Source organism: Lepidochelys olivacea (genome assembly GCF_965140295.1).
Source record: "Lepidochelys olivacea isolate rLepOli2 genome assembly, chromosome: 1".
Lineage (NCBI taxonomy): Eukaryota > Metazoa > Chordata > Testudines > Cheloniidae > Lepidochelys > Lepidochelys olivacea.
The window spans coordinates 245,497,287-245,513,177 of NC_140411.1; the positions used below are offsets into that span (position 1 = coordinate 245,497,287).

At 41.7% G+C, this 15,891-nt stretch overlaps 1 protein-coding gene across 5 annotated transcripts in view; it reads right to left on the reverse strand.

The window, feature by feature from the left end:
• The window catches only part of DENND5B (DENN domain containing 5B), a 163,085-nt gene that overhangs the window by 49,600 nt on the left and 97,594 nt on the right, over positions 1-15,891 (reverse strand). For all 5 annotated transcript variants that reach the window (XM_084617287.1, XM_084617286.1, XM_084617289.1 and 2 more), the window contains 4 exons: positions 14,657-14,844; positions 8,773-9,309; positions 7,095-7,326; positions 3,574-3,724 (listed from right to left, as the gene is read on the reverse strand). In XM_084617287.1, the coding sequence (XP_084473413.1) occupies positions 3,574-3,724; positions 7,095-7,326; positions 8,773-9,309; positions 14,657-14,844 (1,108 nt within the window). The remainder of the gene's footprint in view (positions 1-3,573; positions 3,725-7,094; positions 7,327-8,772; positions 9,310-14,656; positions 14,845-15,891) is intronic.

Sequence of the window (15,891 nt, forward strand, 5' to 3'; positions counted from 1 at the left end):
TGCAAAGATGCCCCATTCTATGCAAAAAGTGACAGTGTGGCTGCTTAGGTGGTCATTTTAAAAAGGCCTTATAAAAGCCACCATCCTTAAAGTGGCTATTAACGTGTGGAAAGGGAAGTCAAGGAAACATTAATATTTCTTGAGCACTCAGTGATATACAGAACACATGGTCCCTGCCCCAATAGGCTTACAAAACTTAGTTTAAGAAAACCAGAATGAAGACCATTTACTGAGCAGAAACTAGACAGAGGATAATACTTATGTACTTACTTAGCAATTCACATTATCTTTACAACCATTAACTAAACCTCAGTATCCCAGTGAGATGAGTAAGCAAGCAGTATTCCTATTTTAAAGGCAGGGAAATTGAGGCACCAAGTTTGTAAGACCATGGCAAAGCTGATACAGTAACAAAAATTATCCCAGTTCCCAGGCCTGTGCTCAAACCATTGGATCACACCTCTGTCTAAGATTGTTACAGAAGGGGTGCACAAAGTAACATAGGAAATAGGAGCCAGAGATAAGAGCATGAAGTCAGCAGGAAGTGGTGCAGGAAGAAAAAACAGACCAGAGACTAGTGAGGAAAGGATGGTGGAAGGTAAGAGAATTAGAGATATGGCAGAAGAAGAGAGGAGAAACAGGGTCAAACATGTAGAGTGGAGGAACAACAATTAACATATAAGCAAAACATTTCTCACTGACCAACCTCTTTAGGGGAAAGAACAGGGACGGAAAGTCTCTGGGGCAAAAATCCATTAAGTTATTCTTTGTAGGCACTCACTGCTCATTCCGCAAATTGCTTTGATGCTCATACATTCCCAACCTTGATACACGTTTTCCTCAATAATATTTAATCTCATGTATCAAGCTTCATGTTACAGAGTTACAACAATCAATTTAGACTGAACATGTTAGCAAGGGCTTATTAAATTGTTTTACTTTGTGCTGTGAGCATATTTGATTCACTATAATTTAACAATGGACTAATCAAGAAGCATGAAACATTTACATAGCTTTGTTTTCTGTTATTAGGATTCTTTTACCATATTACTACTACAAAGATGGCAAACATCAGAAGTCCCATTAAGGTTGTAAAACCTGCTAGATCTTGAAACAGAAAACTTATACTATCATCTTGTAGGTGGGTCGATTTCAATGAGCATCAAAATTAAATGGACTTTTCCTTAAAGATGGCCACTGTTTTATTGCAATAGATATGGATAGAGGAGTTTGGATCATGAGTAGCCACTAGCTTGTTATGGAATTCTTAAAATAAACTTGGAAGTTTTCTTTTCAAACGAAACAAGAGAAACGAAAGAACATCAACATCATACTTCAGGGGTGAACATTTTGGCCAGAGGGCCACATCTGGAAATAGAAATTATATGGGGGGCCATGAATGCTCACAAAATTGGGGTTGGGGTGTGGGAGGAGGTGAGCGCTCTGGGGTGGGGCCAGAAATGAGGAGTTCAGGGTGCAGGAGGGGGCTCCAGGCTGGGGATTTAAGAAATTTCTAGTGATTGAGCGTCCATTACAACTCTTGTTAAAATTGTTCCTGCAGTTTATTACCCTCATTATTAAAACTGTGCACCTTATTTCAAGTGTGAATTTGTCTAGCTTCTGCTTCCAAGAATTGTTATACTTTCTCCGCTACATTGAAGAGTCTTCTCTTATCATAGTTCTGTTCCTTAGGTCTACTAGGAAATTAGGTTGGTATAACTACATTGTTCAGGAAAAAATCCAAACCTCTGAGCAATGCAGTTAAAGCAATCTAACCCCCTGGTGCAGATAGCACTAGGTGAATGGGAGAATTCTCCCATTGACTAGCTACCACATCTTGGGGAGGTGGATTACCTACACAAATGGGAGAACCATAGAAAGCATAGATAGTGCCTTCACTGAAGCACTGCAGCATTTTACATGTAGACAAGTCCTTACATAGGTACTTACAAGCTGATTAAATCACCCTTTACCCTTCTGTTTGATAAATTAAATAGATACAACTCCTTGAGTTGTTCCCGATGAAGGCAAGTTTTCCCAAATCCTTTAATCATTCCTGTGGCTCTTCTCTGAACTCTCTCCAAATTTCTCCTTCTTGAACTGTGGACACTAGAACTGGGTACTGTATGCCAGTAGCGGTTACACCAGTGCCAAATACAAAAGTAATATCAACTTTTATCAGTGACCTATCCTCTGTTATTTACCACTCCCTTAGTCTTTGTGCCACCTACCAACTTTATCAATGATTACTTTATATATATATTTTCTAGGTCATTGATAAAAATGTTAAATAGCATAGGACCAGGTACTCTAGAATCCCACTAGAAACACACCCATTCAATGACCATTCCCTACAGTTCTATTTTGAGACACATCAGTTACCCAGTTTTTAATCCAATTGATTTGTGCCTTGTAGACTTTGATCTTTCTAGTTTCTTAATCAAAATGCCATGCAGTACCAAGTCAAATGCCTTACAGAAGTCTCTTATGTAAACACTACTACCTTTCTGAACCAAACTTGTAATCTCTCAAAAGAAAGTAAATTAGTCTGAGAAGATTTAATTTCCATAAACCCATGTTAACTGGCAATTCTGTTACCCTCTTCATTCTATGTTGATCGAATCCTGTATCAGCCATCTCATTATTTTGTCCAGGACCAAAGTCAGGCTGACAGGTTTTTAATTGCCTTGGAATAGTATTTATTTACCCTTTTAAAAACATTGGCACCACATTAGCTTTATTCTAGTCATCCTGAAACCCGCTCCTCCCCCCAGTGTTCCAAGACTTATAGAAAAATATCAACATTAATGGTCTAGAGTGCTCCCCTGACAGCTATTTTTAAAAACTTTAGTGTGCAAGTTACCCAGACCTACTGATTTAAAAATGTCTAACTTTAGGAGCTGTTCCTTAGCATCCTCCTGAATTACTGTTGGAATGGAAAGTGTTTCATCACCATTATCCTATGCTCTGAATACAAAATCTGGCTTTTCCCCAAATACAGAAGTATTTATTAACATTTCTACATTTTCTGCATTATTATTGACAATTCTACCATTTCCATCTAGTAATGGACCAGTAGAATTTCTTTTGTTCCTAATATATTTAAACTCCTTAATGACCTTAATTTGGCCGACCACTGATTTCTTCTTGTGACCTTTTGCTTCCCTTAAAAATTAATACATATTAAATGCCAGGACTTGTATGTAGTCTTAGTTCTAACTGATGGTGTAAGTAGCATTTTAAATTTATATTAAATCAAGGACAAAACTAAACAATGCCAAGTGTGAGGTGGACACAGTAAGTACATGATGTGACTGAATCAAACAAAAAATGATCACTGTATCCATCTCAAAAACTAGGATTAGCTTAAAGAGACACCATAAAGTCAGCTAGCTGTGAACTCAAAAGCTGTCACTTCAGAGAAGACAGAAATGGTGAAAGCTGCCTCCATTTCACTGGACTGGAAAGAAATACCAATAATTCTTGGTTTCTGTCCATAGAGTGAGTCAATCATAAGAGAAACCTGGTTAGTAAAATATCTTCAGAAGTCCAGGAAATAACGAGGGGGCTTACTTGTTATTGGTAGGTCCTGTTGCCAGCACATCTGATTGCAACTTTGGGAAGAACCCTTGTTCATATTTGCCTTGACCGATCTTCATATCAAGTAAGTGTGGGTGGATGGCAGTGTGATCAATCTTCATGAGCCGCTGTTCAATCGATTGGGCTGCAAAAGGTATGGACAAATGAGTAACTACTTTAGTGTCCTAATCTGAAGCATGCGCCACAGCAGGGAACTTGCACAAAATCAGAGCATGGTTAAGTTCTACAATTAATTAATTGATCATTTTAGATACAGCAAGCAGGAAACTTTCTAAAGCATGTGTACATACTAATGTCGAGAGGGACATGCATGCATCTTGAGGAGCTCCCTCTCCACCACTAAATTAGAGACATTTTCCTTTCCCTCACTCCACACACCCCCAAGACCACCTCTACCAGGTGACTCTATGGGACTGCTCAAAGGAAAGAGTTGCTGTAGTGGAGTGATGAGAGGAACATCATCATCACTGTGTAAGCATCCTCTTTCTGCAGTACTTCTCAGTCCTGTCAGCTGGGGAAAATTAAGGCCCAGAGTGTGGCATGAACAGAGTTCTAAAACTGAAATGCAGAGTAGTGTGCGACACTAGGTTATTCAACCTATTGGCTGTTCGACAAAGCCAGGAATACAGTTCACTAATACGCAGACTGACAGCTAAGGACAACATTTTATTTTGAGGGAGGGGCAAGCAGAAGCACAGTGTGATCACAGGAACTTCTCTCACATGCTTCACTTATGAAAAATGAGAAAATGTTTGTGGTGTTATTTCATTTTTAATGTCACACTTGACCAGTTATTACATGAACAGGTCCGCTAAAATAATTCTTTAGATCTAGGAAAACTACTACTGACAAAAATGAAACAAGCAGGCATTTAGTGCAGACTACTGGCAACAAAAATATATTTGAGGGAAAAGACACTTTGTTGTTGAGAAAAGGATGATCACTTAAGCTGAGTCAATGGGTCAGATTTAACCATCTTTATCCCTAAAACTTAGAATAAAAAGACTAGCTCAGTCACCTAAAGGCTAGCAGTGCCCTGTGTTATTACACCAGAGGCCCAGGCTGTATTCTCAGTCTATTTCCTTGGGCACGCAGGAGGCCATACTCTGGTCTTGGAAGTGTCCTCTGATTACAAAGTCATTCTCCTGAATCTAAATAAACTGTTACTGATAACCACTTCTGAAGAAAGTCCTATCCAATCCTCATGAGGATTAAGGGATGTTGGTGACTATCAAGAGGCCTGAAGAGTGGGGAGTGTAAAAAAGGTGAAAAAAACTAGGAGCCCTCAAGGCTATGACAGGGAGGCAGAAAGACTCACTAGAAAACAAAGGGTGACATCCAGGCCCAACTGAAGTCAACAGGCGTTCTGCCATTGGCTTCAATGGGGTCAGGATTTCATCTCAAGTCTCCAGTAAAATGGGACCAAAAATTCCAAACCAGTTCAATTTATTGATTCACAATGAGCAATGAACATAAGTGGAGAAAATTTGTATTTGCCAAACATTACTTGGTTTATTCAGCTCTTCACAGCCTCCACACCAGCAGTTTTCAAACTGTGTGTCAGGACCCCAAAGTGGGTCACAACCCCATTTTACTGGGTCGCAAGGGCTGGTGTTAGACTTACTTTCCCGGGTGTGGGGGCCAAAGCCAAAGCCCAAGGGCTTCGGCCCTGGGGGGTGGGGCTCAGGCTACAGTCCCCTACCCTGCGGCTGAAGCCCTTGGGCTTTGGCCCCTCCATCCAGGACAGCGGGGCCTAGACTTCGGCCTCTGCTCCTGGGGTCGTGTAGTAATTTTTGTTGTCAGAAGGGGGTCACAGTGCAATGAAGTTTGAGAACCCCTGCACTACACTAAAGTAAATGGATTTTTTAGTCTTAATGATTCTAAAGATGAATAAATATGAAAGATGGAGAAATTACAGCTGTGACCTAGACTATTTTGTGAAGAGCACATCCCACAACCCGTATTCTACTTTAGAGAGTTGTGATTGAAAGGGTGCGGATCTTTTGGTATTTTGTTATTAGAACAACATTTCTTAAACTAGGAGTCCCAAGGCTACTGTAGGGGGGCTCATGAGATCACACAAAATATTGCCAGAGAGAGCTGGGGGCACGGGGAGGGGAAGAGGGAGAAACGGGGACAGCAGCCGCCACTTTCTGGCCACCCAACTCTGAAGGCAGCACTGCCAACAGCAGCTGCACATAAATAAGGGTGGCAATACTAGGAGTATGTCCCTACGAGCATGTACAGTAATTTGCTATCACTTTGGGGGATGGAGGGTTGTCATGACCTGAATTATTTTCAAAGGGGGGGGCACCAGCAAAAAAAGTTTGAGAACCTCTGTATTAGAAAGTATGGGTTTTTTATATTAAGTTTCACTTAGTCTTAGTGTCTTCTATTGTTGATAGCACAAAATACTGGGAGGCACAAGAATGGAAGATTAAATGCCTGCTCTGACGGTTCCAGAAATAGCTGGTTAGAGAAACAAGCGACTGGTGCTGGGTTCACAATTCATGTGACCGATAAAACATGAAGGAGACTTGCTATTACTATCATCTTGCTGCCTTTCACGAGACAGAATATGAGGTTCTGGTGCCACAATATCAACAGAAATAAGCCGTTGGATAGATAGCTGACCTGCAAATTAGAAAGGTTTTTAATCAAAACAGACATTCCTACTGTTCTTCTGTAAGGTAGGAGCATGCTGAGTTTTAGCAACAGTTAAAAAGCTTTATATAAATAAAAACACATTTGAAAATAATTTCTTTAGCATCCTAATAGCTTTAGGGATACATTTCCTAAGTGATACGGTGGAATTCAGCTGCACAAATTCCCCAAACAGGTGCTGCATGGCTAAATCCCTGTGCAGGATTTTGAGGGGAAAAAGTGTGTCCTGTGAACGTAAAGAATTAAAAAGCAGCCTCCAGTGCACAGCACACTGTGGAGTGATACGACATCCCCAAAGGCTCTATTCGGGACTGTTTCTATTAACGTCTCCCCATTTGATTATTGTGCCCTTCACCCCACCCGAAGCAGAGTTTGTGATTCAGTCTGTCCAAAACTGGCTCCTCATGAGAGTAGATGGAGGGGGAGTGCTGCCACACACCTTGGCCCAGGAACTCAACCTTTCTACCCAGTGCTGCTCCTGAGAGCAGCTGCCCCTCAGCTTATCCGAGCAACACCAAAAGCTGTTCAAAGTCAGGAAGAGAGACAGAGACCACAAAAATCTGAAACTCATTCTAAAATTCCAAAATTTCATGAAATAGAGTCAGGGAGGGGAGGAGGGCGGCCTGGGCTTACTCTCCCTACACCTTTAGTGTTCAAAAAAAGCTTCGGTAGCCAAAACAGTGATACTGCTAAGTACTGCTTTCACTTCAACAAGCTGCTCATCTCTCTCTCAAATGGCTGAGAATTAATTTGTTTAAAGGTCTTCATTCTCCCCATTGTACCCTTGAATTTTATTTTTTGAAGTTGAACATTAGCAGCTCTGGACATACCTGCTTCTTTTAAAGTGCTGCATTTCTGGTATATAGATGTCCGGAGTGCAGGAGCCCTTACATTATACAGTCTAATTTTCTCAATTCTGGAGTCAAACACCCGCAGAAAAGGGTCCTTCTCTTCCCACTGGGACATAATCTTATTATCTATGAAAGTTGCAAACATCTGGGTTTCAATAAAGTGTGAGAGGAATGGCAGGTAAGGCTCAGGCTGGTCCGACAGGAAAGAAGCCTGCAATAAGGGACAGATAATTAGTGCCGTATCGTTATTTTTTGTCTTGACACTTATTAAACAAACCTCTCCTATACTACAGAACAGAGACAGAAAAGACTTACTAGTTCATGTATCTAAAGGTTCCCAAACATACTCACAGGGTGGATCCTAACATCTTTCTGATAGCTACAGCAATTACTTGTGTGGAGAAGTATTTAGTGTATTGTTTAGCGTCTTTTAGTGCAATTTAGCATCTGGAAACAGGAAGAGCCAGCATCACATGACATCTCATCTCCCTCTGGACCACTATCAAGTGCATACAGTTTGGGAACCTCAGATATCCTTTGTCTCCTTGTCAGCACTCTATTGTGTTTACAAGGCTAATTAGCATCCACCTAACTACCTGCATCTATTAGAGTCAAGGAAACAACTGTTTGATACATGGATAAAGGTTAGATGAAGCTCCTCAACGCATTTATGCAATCTCCGGTTGTAAGGAAAGAGAAGACACCTAGGCTGAGATTTTTAAACCTGACGAAGGTAATTATCTACACAACTTCTGTTAAAATTGAGCTGTGTGGCTAAATCCTCTACTCAGGTTTCACCTGACAAGCCACCAAAATGGACAGCATCTGTAGAAATGCTAGAGAAATTAGCCTAGTAAAACGTGTACTTTTTTGAGGGGGGGAGTGGAACAGGCTACCCTCATGTCAAATACTGATAAGCTAAAGACCATATTAGAGGCGGCATTTCTACTTTTTGTCAAACCTGACATAAAATCATTTTTGTTTTTCTCTGATGTTAATCCTCCTTGTGTCATTTTTAGCGTAGGATTTGGATATAAAAAACAAAGCTGATGCTATAGGAGCACTACTGCTTCCTTTAAAAAGCCACACTGAAATCAAGTGATGTGACTAGTCAGTCTGTGTTTCTTTTACTAACATGTCAGATTTTCCTCATCGGCTCCCCAACCTCTCACAGCCTACTTTTCATTCTTCACAAAGCTAAAGTTACAATGCTAGGTTTCTGACATCACATCTCTTTCCATAGTTTGATATTAGAGAAAAAGAATGGTCAGTTTCACTGCAAAGCCATGTAAGAAAAAAAGGAAGTCTAGATGGAAGCAAGGGAAGTATTGCTTTAAAGAAAGTGTCACTATAAAAGGATTTATATTTTAAGTTCCATGAATGCACCTATTCCCACAGTACGCGAGTGCTTATATATCACTACGCTTTGAACAAAGTCACAGGTAATGCTCCGTCAACTGCTTAGCCACCAGCTAGAATTATATTTGCATGTGCTGACTTCAATGGAATTATGCCGATTTACACCAACTGAGGTTCTAACCCTGTATATCAAAAGGCACAGGACTCTGGAGTAGATGAGCGATGAATAAATAACTAAAATGTAGCTATTTCACCCAATAGCAGTCAGCTAAACCAAAAGGCTTCTGGTTGTTTTTACTTTGTCAAAGTTTTGCATCTGTTCCCTGTTGGTCAGCCATGACTCCATATCCTGTGCAGCTTGAATGACAAAGGCCTCATAATCCGCGAACATCTGAGTGAAGCGGTTGGCAAAGACCTCACGAAGCTGCACATTTAGTTTATAGTCCCTCAGCTCCTCTTCTTCACACTGCAGTTTTATGTCCCTTTCCTTCTCTGCCATAGAAGCTGTGATGGTCATTTTTTCTACCGTCACTCCCGTCCTCTTTGCTAGAGCATGCAAACGGGCGATGGTTTCATTGCCTTTCAGCAACTCGTACATGTTGATGGTGTTGCTGGGTATATTTCCGTTCTTCTTGTCATTGACCAAGTCATTAAGGACAAGATTCTTGAGTTTGGTGGCACTCTCACTACAGTGCAGGTTACCCTCCGGAGGGATTCCAAACTGAAGGAGAACCTCAGAGATTTCCTGAATAAACTCCAGTTTGTTCGGGAACTGGGGGAATTCCTCTGGCAGCTCTATGAAATGATTGTCAATATCCACAAAGCACAAGTTAGCCTGAAAGACCAAAAACAATTAAAAAAAATTACATATACATTTTTGAAAATGGGAAATTGGCTCCAAATTTATTTCTCAACCTCTAGAATATAATCCCAGATCTTAGTTTGTGTTTTCCAACTTGATTTTTAAACGAACTAACAAAAAACCCCCCAAAAACATATCAAGAATGAGGAATTATTTCCACGTCACCAGCTGGTGACATCCACTTTTACTATATTTATTGGGTTTGAGTGCTAGATAAGAATAGCAGCCATATAGGAAAGTGACTTAGGGAGTCCACTAGTGTATGGCCTTACTGAAATAAATCTAGGGACTTACTGATGGCAATACTTAAAAATGTGTGACTTTATAAATCAAGGAGGTAGACTGCACCTCCTTAGATCCATGTGGGGTGGGGGACAGAGTGAGCATGGTCTCCTATGTAGAAAAGGGCTTGGGGAGTCTGTGGTACAAAGGGACACCTCCCTTCACCCTGCCACCCAGACACTGCTGGAGGGTCCCCCCCGCCCACAGGGTCTATGAAAGAGGCGGAGGGTGAGGGGAGAAAAATCACATTGCTCCCTCTGCCCACTTGAACATTAGCCACAAGAGTCAACGTAGCTCCAGGCATTTATAACTTCTCTGAGGATTCTTCCTGGCAGCCACTTCACCCAGGGGAGCCTCTGGAGCTAGGCTACCAAGAAGTGGGGGTTGGGAGAGGATCCTGATGGGATCAGAGCCACAATGTGGGAGTGCAGCGCCTCCACACAGACCCTTGGGGATCTGCCATATTTTAATGGCAGCATTCCCACTGAGGAACAAAATTTGGCTCCCAATGTGTCATGCAGGGAAATTTCCATGAGGATTTCCTCATGGAGGAGATTTTCTATTTCCCTCACGCAGCTTTTAAAAACACAGGGATGATCTTGGACCATGGACTTTAAAACTGTGTGCAGTTATCCGTCTACTTTAGTAGACACTTTATTTCAGAAGCTTCACAGAGAGAAAATCCTATATATAAATTAGTTACATTGCAAGTGCACCCTAAGGAATAATGGCACAATGAAAACAGTAACTGATTTTTTTCTCCTGAACTGCAGCTTGCATCTGAAATTCACTGCCTATGAATTCACTGTGCTGATTAAAGCAAGTGCTAAAACAAACCAGTTTCTCAAGGGTACCGTGTTCTAAAATGTTCCAGCCGGATGTAAAAATCTATGGAACAAGAGACCTACATATTCACAGGGTAACAGAAACATGTCCTTGTTAGGCTTTGAACTGATATTTAATTGGTTACCAGGATGCCTTCGGTTTCTCTAGTGCATCCTAAATATCCACTCCATTTCTAACAAAATTAGATTATATATTATTATAGGCTAATCCCCAGACCAGGTTAAGGAAATTAATTTTCAGCAGGACAACATTCAATGCAACAGTGAACCAAACCAAAAATAAAACCAAACCCCTAGAGTTGTTTTAGAAAATATTCTTTAATTTCAAGGACATTTCTGACATTAATTACACATGAATCCTTTCTGTGATATAAAAATGCGCTGGTTAAAATAGAAAACAGTGATAATGCACTATAATAAAGTTGGAACACATGCAAATAAAATTATTGCTCAGTATAAAGCGCAATCTGCTTTTCTTAACATATATATTTATGAAATGGTTAATGACCCACAGTAGCACAATTCTTTCTATGCTCTTAGCTCAAAGACCGTCTTATCTATCAATATTGCATTTCAAAGGCTTTTTAATTTCAGCTCTGCATAAGATTTACAAAATTTTAAAATGAGATTTGGGTTCAGAAATCCCTTAAGGTGTCCTGTTCACTTTCCTCTTCAAAAAAGATCTGACGATTAAAGTAAATGCAAGGAGATTAGTAACCTTAAGGCGGCATGATGGCCAGTTGTTAGAATTTTATCTCTAATGCACAAATGGTTTATATTTAGACCAAGGGCTTGAAAAGCTGTCCCTTGGCCTGAACAATAAAGGAATGCTAAAGTGAACAGTATTTCATCATCACTCATGTGTTAAGAGGATTTTCTGCTTGCTTTTTATTTTTTTAATCTGCATGAAGTCCAGATTCAAAACCTTCTCTATTAAATTCAAGGTTCTTCCCCCCCATAATTGTTATGACATACTGTATCAACCACATACTATAGCTACTTTTCAAATGAGATTAACCATTGCCCACATATAGAATGGGAGAACATAATAAAGCATCAAAAAATAAATACCCTTTAATATAGTACTTCCCCAGAATATGTGGTGCATATTTAGAAAAAAAGAAGAAATAGCTCTACAACTGTTTTGTTCAGAGTACCTGTTTTTGGCACTCAATATCTTTTATAACTGCTGGCATTTTCCAACTATTAAGTTGATTAACAGTTAGTTTTTCCTCCCAAATATTACCTTCTCTACATTGGAGACATTTAACTTGGCATAACATTAGTATTACCAGGCCACTACATTAAGATGTAATTTTTTAAATTTATCTGGTAACTAAAGAGAGTACAATAATTACACTGTATTAACACAACCTTTTTGAAAAGCATGGCTAGATAACTTCTTTGTGTTTAAAACACAGCAAGTTTCACATGGTTAGGACACTTTATTCAAGAGAAGACTTATTGACAACCACCTTATCATCATATGCAAAGAATCAAAGTCACTTCCTCCTAACACTGAAAAAGGATCTTTATTATAAAGCAATACTATCCCAGCACCGTTTCTCTGCCTCTGGTTCTAGGCAGAAATTCTGCACTGAACATTTCCCAGCCCCATTCCTGCCTGTTTTCTTACTGAAGTACTTATCCTCAAGCACTTAAGGAACCATCTCTTTGTCACATAGAATCATAGAAGATTAGCATTGGAAGAAACCTCAGGAGGTCATCTAGTCCAATCCCCTGCTCAAAGCAGGACCAACACCAACTAAATGATGTCAGCCAGGGCTTTGTCAAGCCAGGCCTTAAAAACCTCTAAGGATGGAGACTCCACTACCTCCCTAGGTAACCCTTTCCAGTGCTCCCCACCCTCCTAGTGAAATAGTGTTTCCTAATATCCAACCTAGACCTGGCCCACTGCAACTTGAGACCATTGCTTCTTGTTCTTTCATCTGCCACCACTGAGAACAGCTGAGCTCCATCCCCGTTGGAACCCCACAGACATGGGACAATGGCACTGTGCTGACTAGGTGTTACAGCCAGGGCAGCAGGTTTGTAGAATTTTTGGTGGTGCCCAGAATGCGTCCAAGTCGTGCCCCCACCCTCCACCTCCCTAAAGGTATGGGAGGAAGTTTGGGTGTGGGAGGGGGGAGGTGTCGGGCTCTGGGAGGGCACTGGGGTGTGGGGTCTGGGCTGGGGCAGGAGGAATGGGTGTGGGAGATGTGCTCTGGGAGGGACACTGGGTGAGGGGTCTGGGCTGGGGTGCAGGGGGTGAGGGATCTGGCTTCGAGGCACAGGCTCTGGGGTGGGGCAGGGCAGGGGATGAGGAGCTTGGGGTGCAGACAGGCTGCCCCGGGGCTAGGGAGAGAGAGGACCCCCCCCACGCCAGAGAAGCCCCCTCACCTCCCCTGTGGCGGGTAGGTGCTGGAGGGGGAGGGGGCTGCCATCATATGTGGCTTCCTCCCCTGCTGCCCCACAGTGAAGCCTCACGGGGCGGGAGGGAGAGAAGCTGCCCCTTGCTCATGGGGAGAGGGGGCAGGATCACAGGGTCAGACACTCAAGGAACCCACAGCAGCTGCTCAGGTGAGTGAGGTTCAGAGGTATCCCGTCTGGAAACCCCCTCGACATCGCCTCCCGGTAGGTGTCAGGCGAGGGGAGGGCTGCCAATCCTGTGCACCTCCTCCCCTTCTCTGGTGCAGCAGCAACCAGCTGCCTCAGCCTGCTCTTGTACTGTAATCTAGCCTTAGGCAGCAGCAGCAGCCAGCAGCTCAGGCAAGGCAGAGCAGTGTGGAGTGGTGCCTGCTTTTAATCAGGCAGGGACGCTAGGGGGACAGGGGAGGCGCTCAGGGGTGGGGGCAGCAGGGAGGGGCCGGGGGAGAGACCCGGCTCCCAACATTGGTGGAGCTGGGGCCCTGGCCCTGAATATTGCTGGAGCCCAGGCACCACAGGCCCCTGTAACTCGCCATCCCGGTTACAGCAACACAAATAAGTCTTTAGAAAAATGTATTTATTGTGAAAGGAAATCCAGAAAAAGCCTATCGACAGTTCAGAAGACAGGCTCTTTAACCTACCACCATTCACTTCTTGATCACCACCTCAAATATGGCTCAGCCTAGTAGTAACCCAAGTCACTACCATTACGATGGATGTCCAGGGGCTTATTTGAAATGAACGTAGTCCAATTCTTACTCCGACACTCCATCCCTACCCTCACTGTCAATGAAGAACTCACTAGCCAGCAATCTCAGAGGGGCCAAGGACTGAGCAAGTAGAGACTCAACTACCCTCTCACTGTCAGAGGAGGCACACTGATAAGGCACCGTGGGGGAGTGGGGTGTAAGTTTGCACTTTCCACAATGTATTGCATAGAGAGATCTTCAGTCTACAGAGGTGTAACTCGAGCACCTATAATAGTTACTTTAAAAACATTTACGTGACTTTAGTACTCAGACATGCACTCATGCAGAGACCTTAGCTAAAAATATAAACTTTAAATATAACTCATTTAAGGCCAGGCAGGTGGTCTAGTGGCAGACCCAGCCACAATTCCCAAAAGCTCATCCATGGGCAGGTAGGGTCTGGGAGTACACCGGAAACAGCTAGGATATTCCATGTTGTGGGGAGGGGGAAGTGCACATAAAGGCCCTGTGCCACTTAACAGCAATCCTTGCATCAATTCCAGTGCATTGTCCCTAAAAGGAATTCCATCAAGGATTGTGACTTTGATAAAAGAGTTACAGGGGTGGCACATGAAGCAGAGAAGATGAGGAACCTCCTGAGCTTCAGAGGTACAAAAGTCTTTTTCCATACTCTCTCCATACCCACAAGCTGGTGGAGAAAAGATTGTCAGAACAGTCTTTTCTACTGTGGTTACTGATTTTTTACTTTAGTAAATCTATCTCTCTGGAGGAGCAAAGACAAGAGTTTGGCAGTTAAAAGGATTAACAGCAATTGTTGAAGTCAGGCCCACATAGACTAGTACTTGTTGTGCAGGCTTTCCCATAGCATCTCTTAATTTTGTCCTGCAAGATTCCAGCCTAGAGCCTCTCTAAGCAGAGTCTTACCTGTGCCAAAGTTCTTTTGGGCATTTGTTTATGTTGTGGCAGCTTTCCAGTGGAGACTAGCGTGAATAATGATTAAATATTTAAAGTTGGGTTAGTAAAACACAAAGGTTGACAATTCCATGCAGTAATTACCTCTTGAGGAAGTTCTAGTTTGGAACGGTCAGTTCCCTCTTTGGACTGAAGACCCATCAGGTAAGGGACAGGAGCATCAAGAAAATGCAGGAGAGAGGCAGGAAGGATGGGAACATACACATGTTGCCACTGAAATGGGAACAGCAGTGTGGTGATCCCCTCTGCTACTGTCATCAGACGCTGATAATCTAAAGAGAAAGAAAAAAGGCATTCAAGTATCTCTTGGCTTTAAGATTTGAAATCAGCTTTGTGGAGATGGGAGCTATAAAGCAATGTAAGTATAGTTTGCAATACTTCAGATTTGATTTTAAATAAATCACACTCTTTAAAATGTTGCAGTAAAAATACACATTTAAAAAAATATTATCCCAGCAAGCAATTGCTGCACACAGAACACTGATATTTTATCTAGATCTGTTCCACTGTGACCTGAAATCAAAACCAGTCCACTAAAGGACTGCTCATCATAGTTAGGGTGACCAGATAGCAACTGAAAAAACGGGAAAGGGGGTGGGGTAATAGGCGCCTATATAAGAAAGTCCCAAAAAACTGAACTGTCCCTTTAAAAACAGGACACCTGGGTCACCCTAATCATAGTACAGCAGGAAAAAAAAAAGATTTGGTCCAGTTTAATAACAGCATAATCTTCGTGCAGGGGACAAGAGGAGAAAGGAATGAACAGTATGGAAAAATTGCTGTCAGATCCTTTTTCACAACTGCTTAAGTTTTTCAAGCATTTTCCAAGAGAGAAATCTAGATCACACATTAACAGTAGTTTCCAGATAAGAACAATTGCTGGGCTGAGTTATCAAGTAAAATCCTAGAGGATAAAACTAATGAGAATTAAAATTTCAGAGAAACATTCTGTTCATGCAGCACACCTATGTTCTGTTCCTTTTCCAAATTCATAAGTCAGAGTAGAGAGATTTTAGTCCCGTGTACGGTTACTGTCCATATAGACATGTTTGTGCACTAATACAAGTAAAATTTCATTTTACGTCACCAATCCATGGCCACATTTTAAAAATAAAGCTGGTAACTATTTCAACTTCAATAGTAAGTTATTTTTTTCTTTAATATTCAAACAAAGTGATTAATTTAATGCCACTAGATATCCATTATATAAATGGGACAATCTAAGCTGCACAATGTATTAAAGAGTGTATGTTGGTATCAAAGGGTTTGCCACATTTATGGAAAATCTTCACCTGCAAAATTGTCCATTACCAATATAG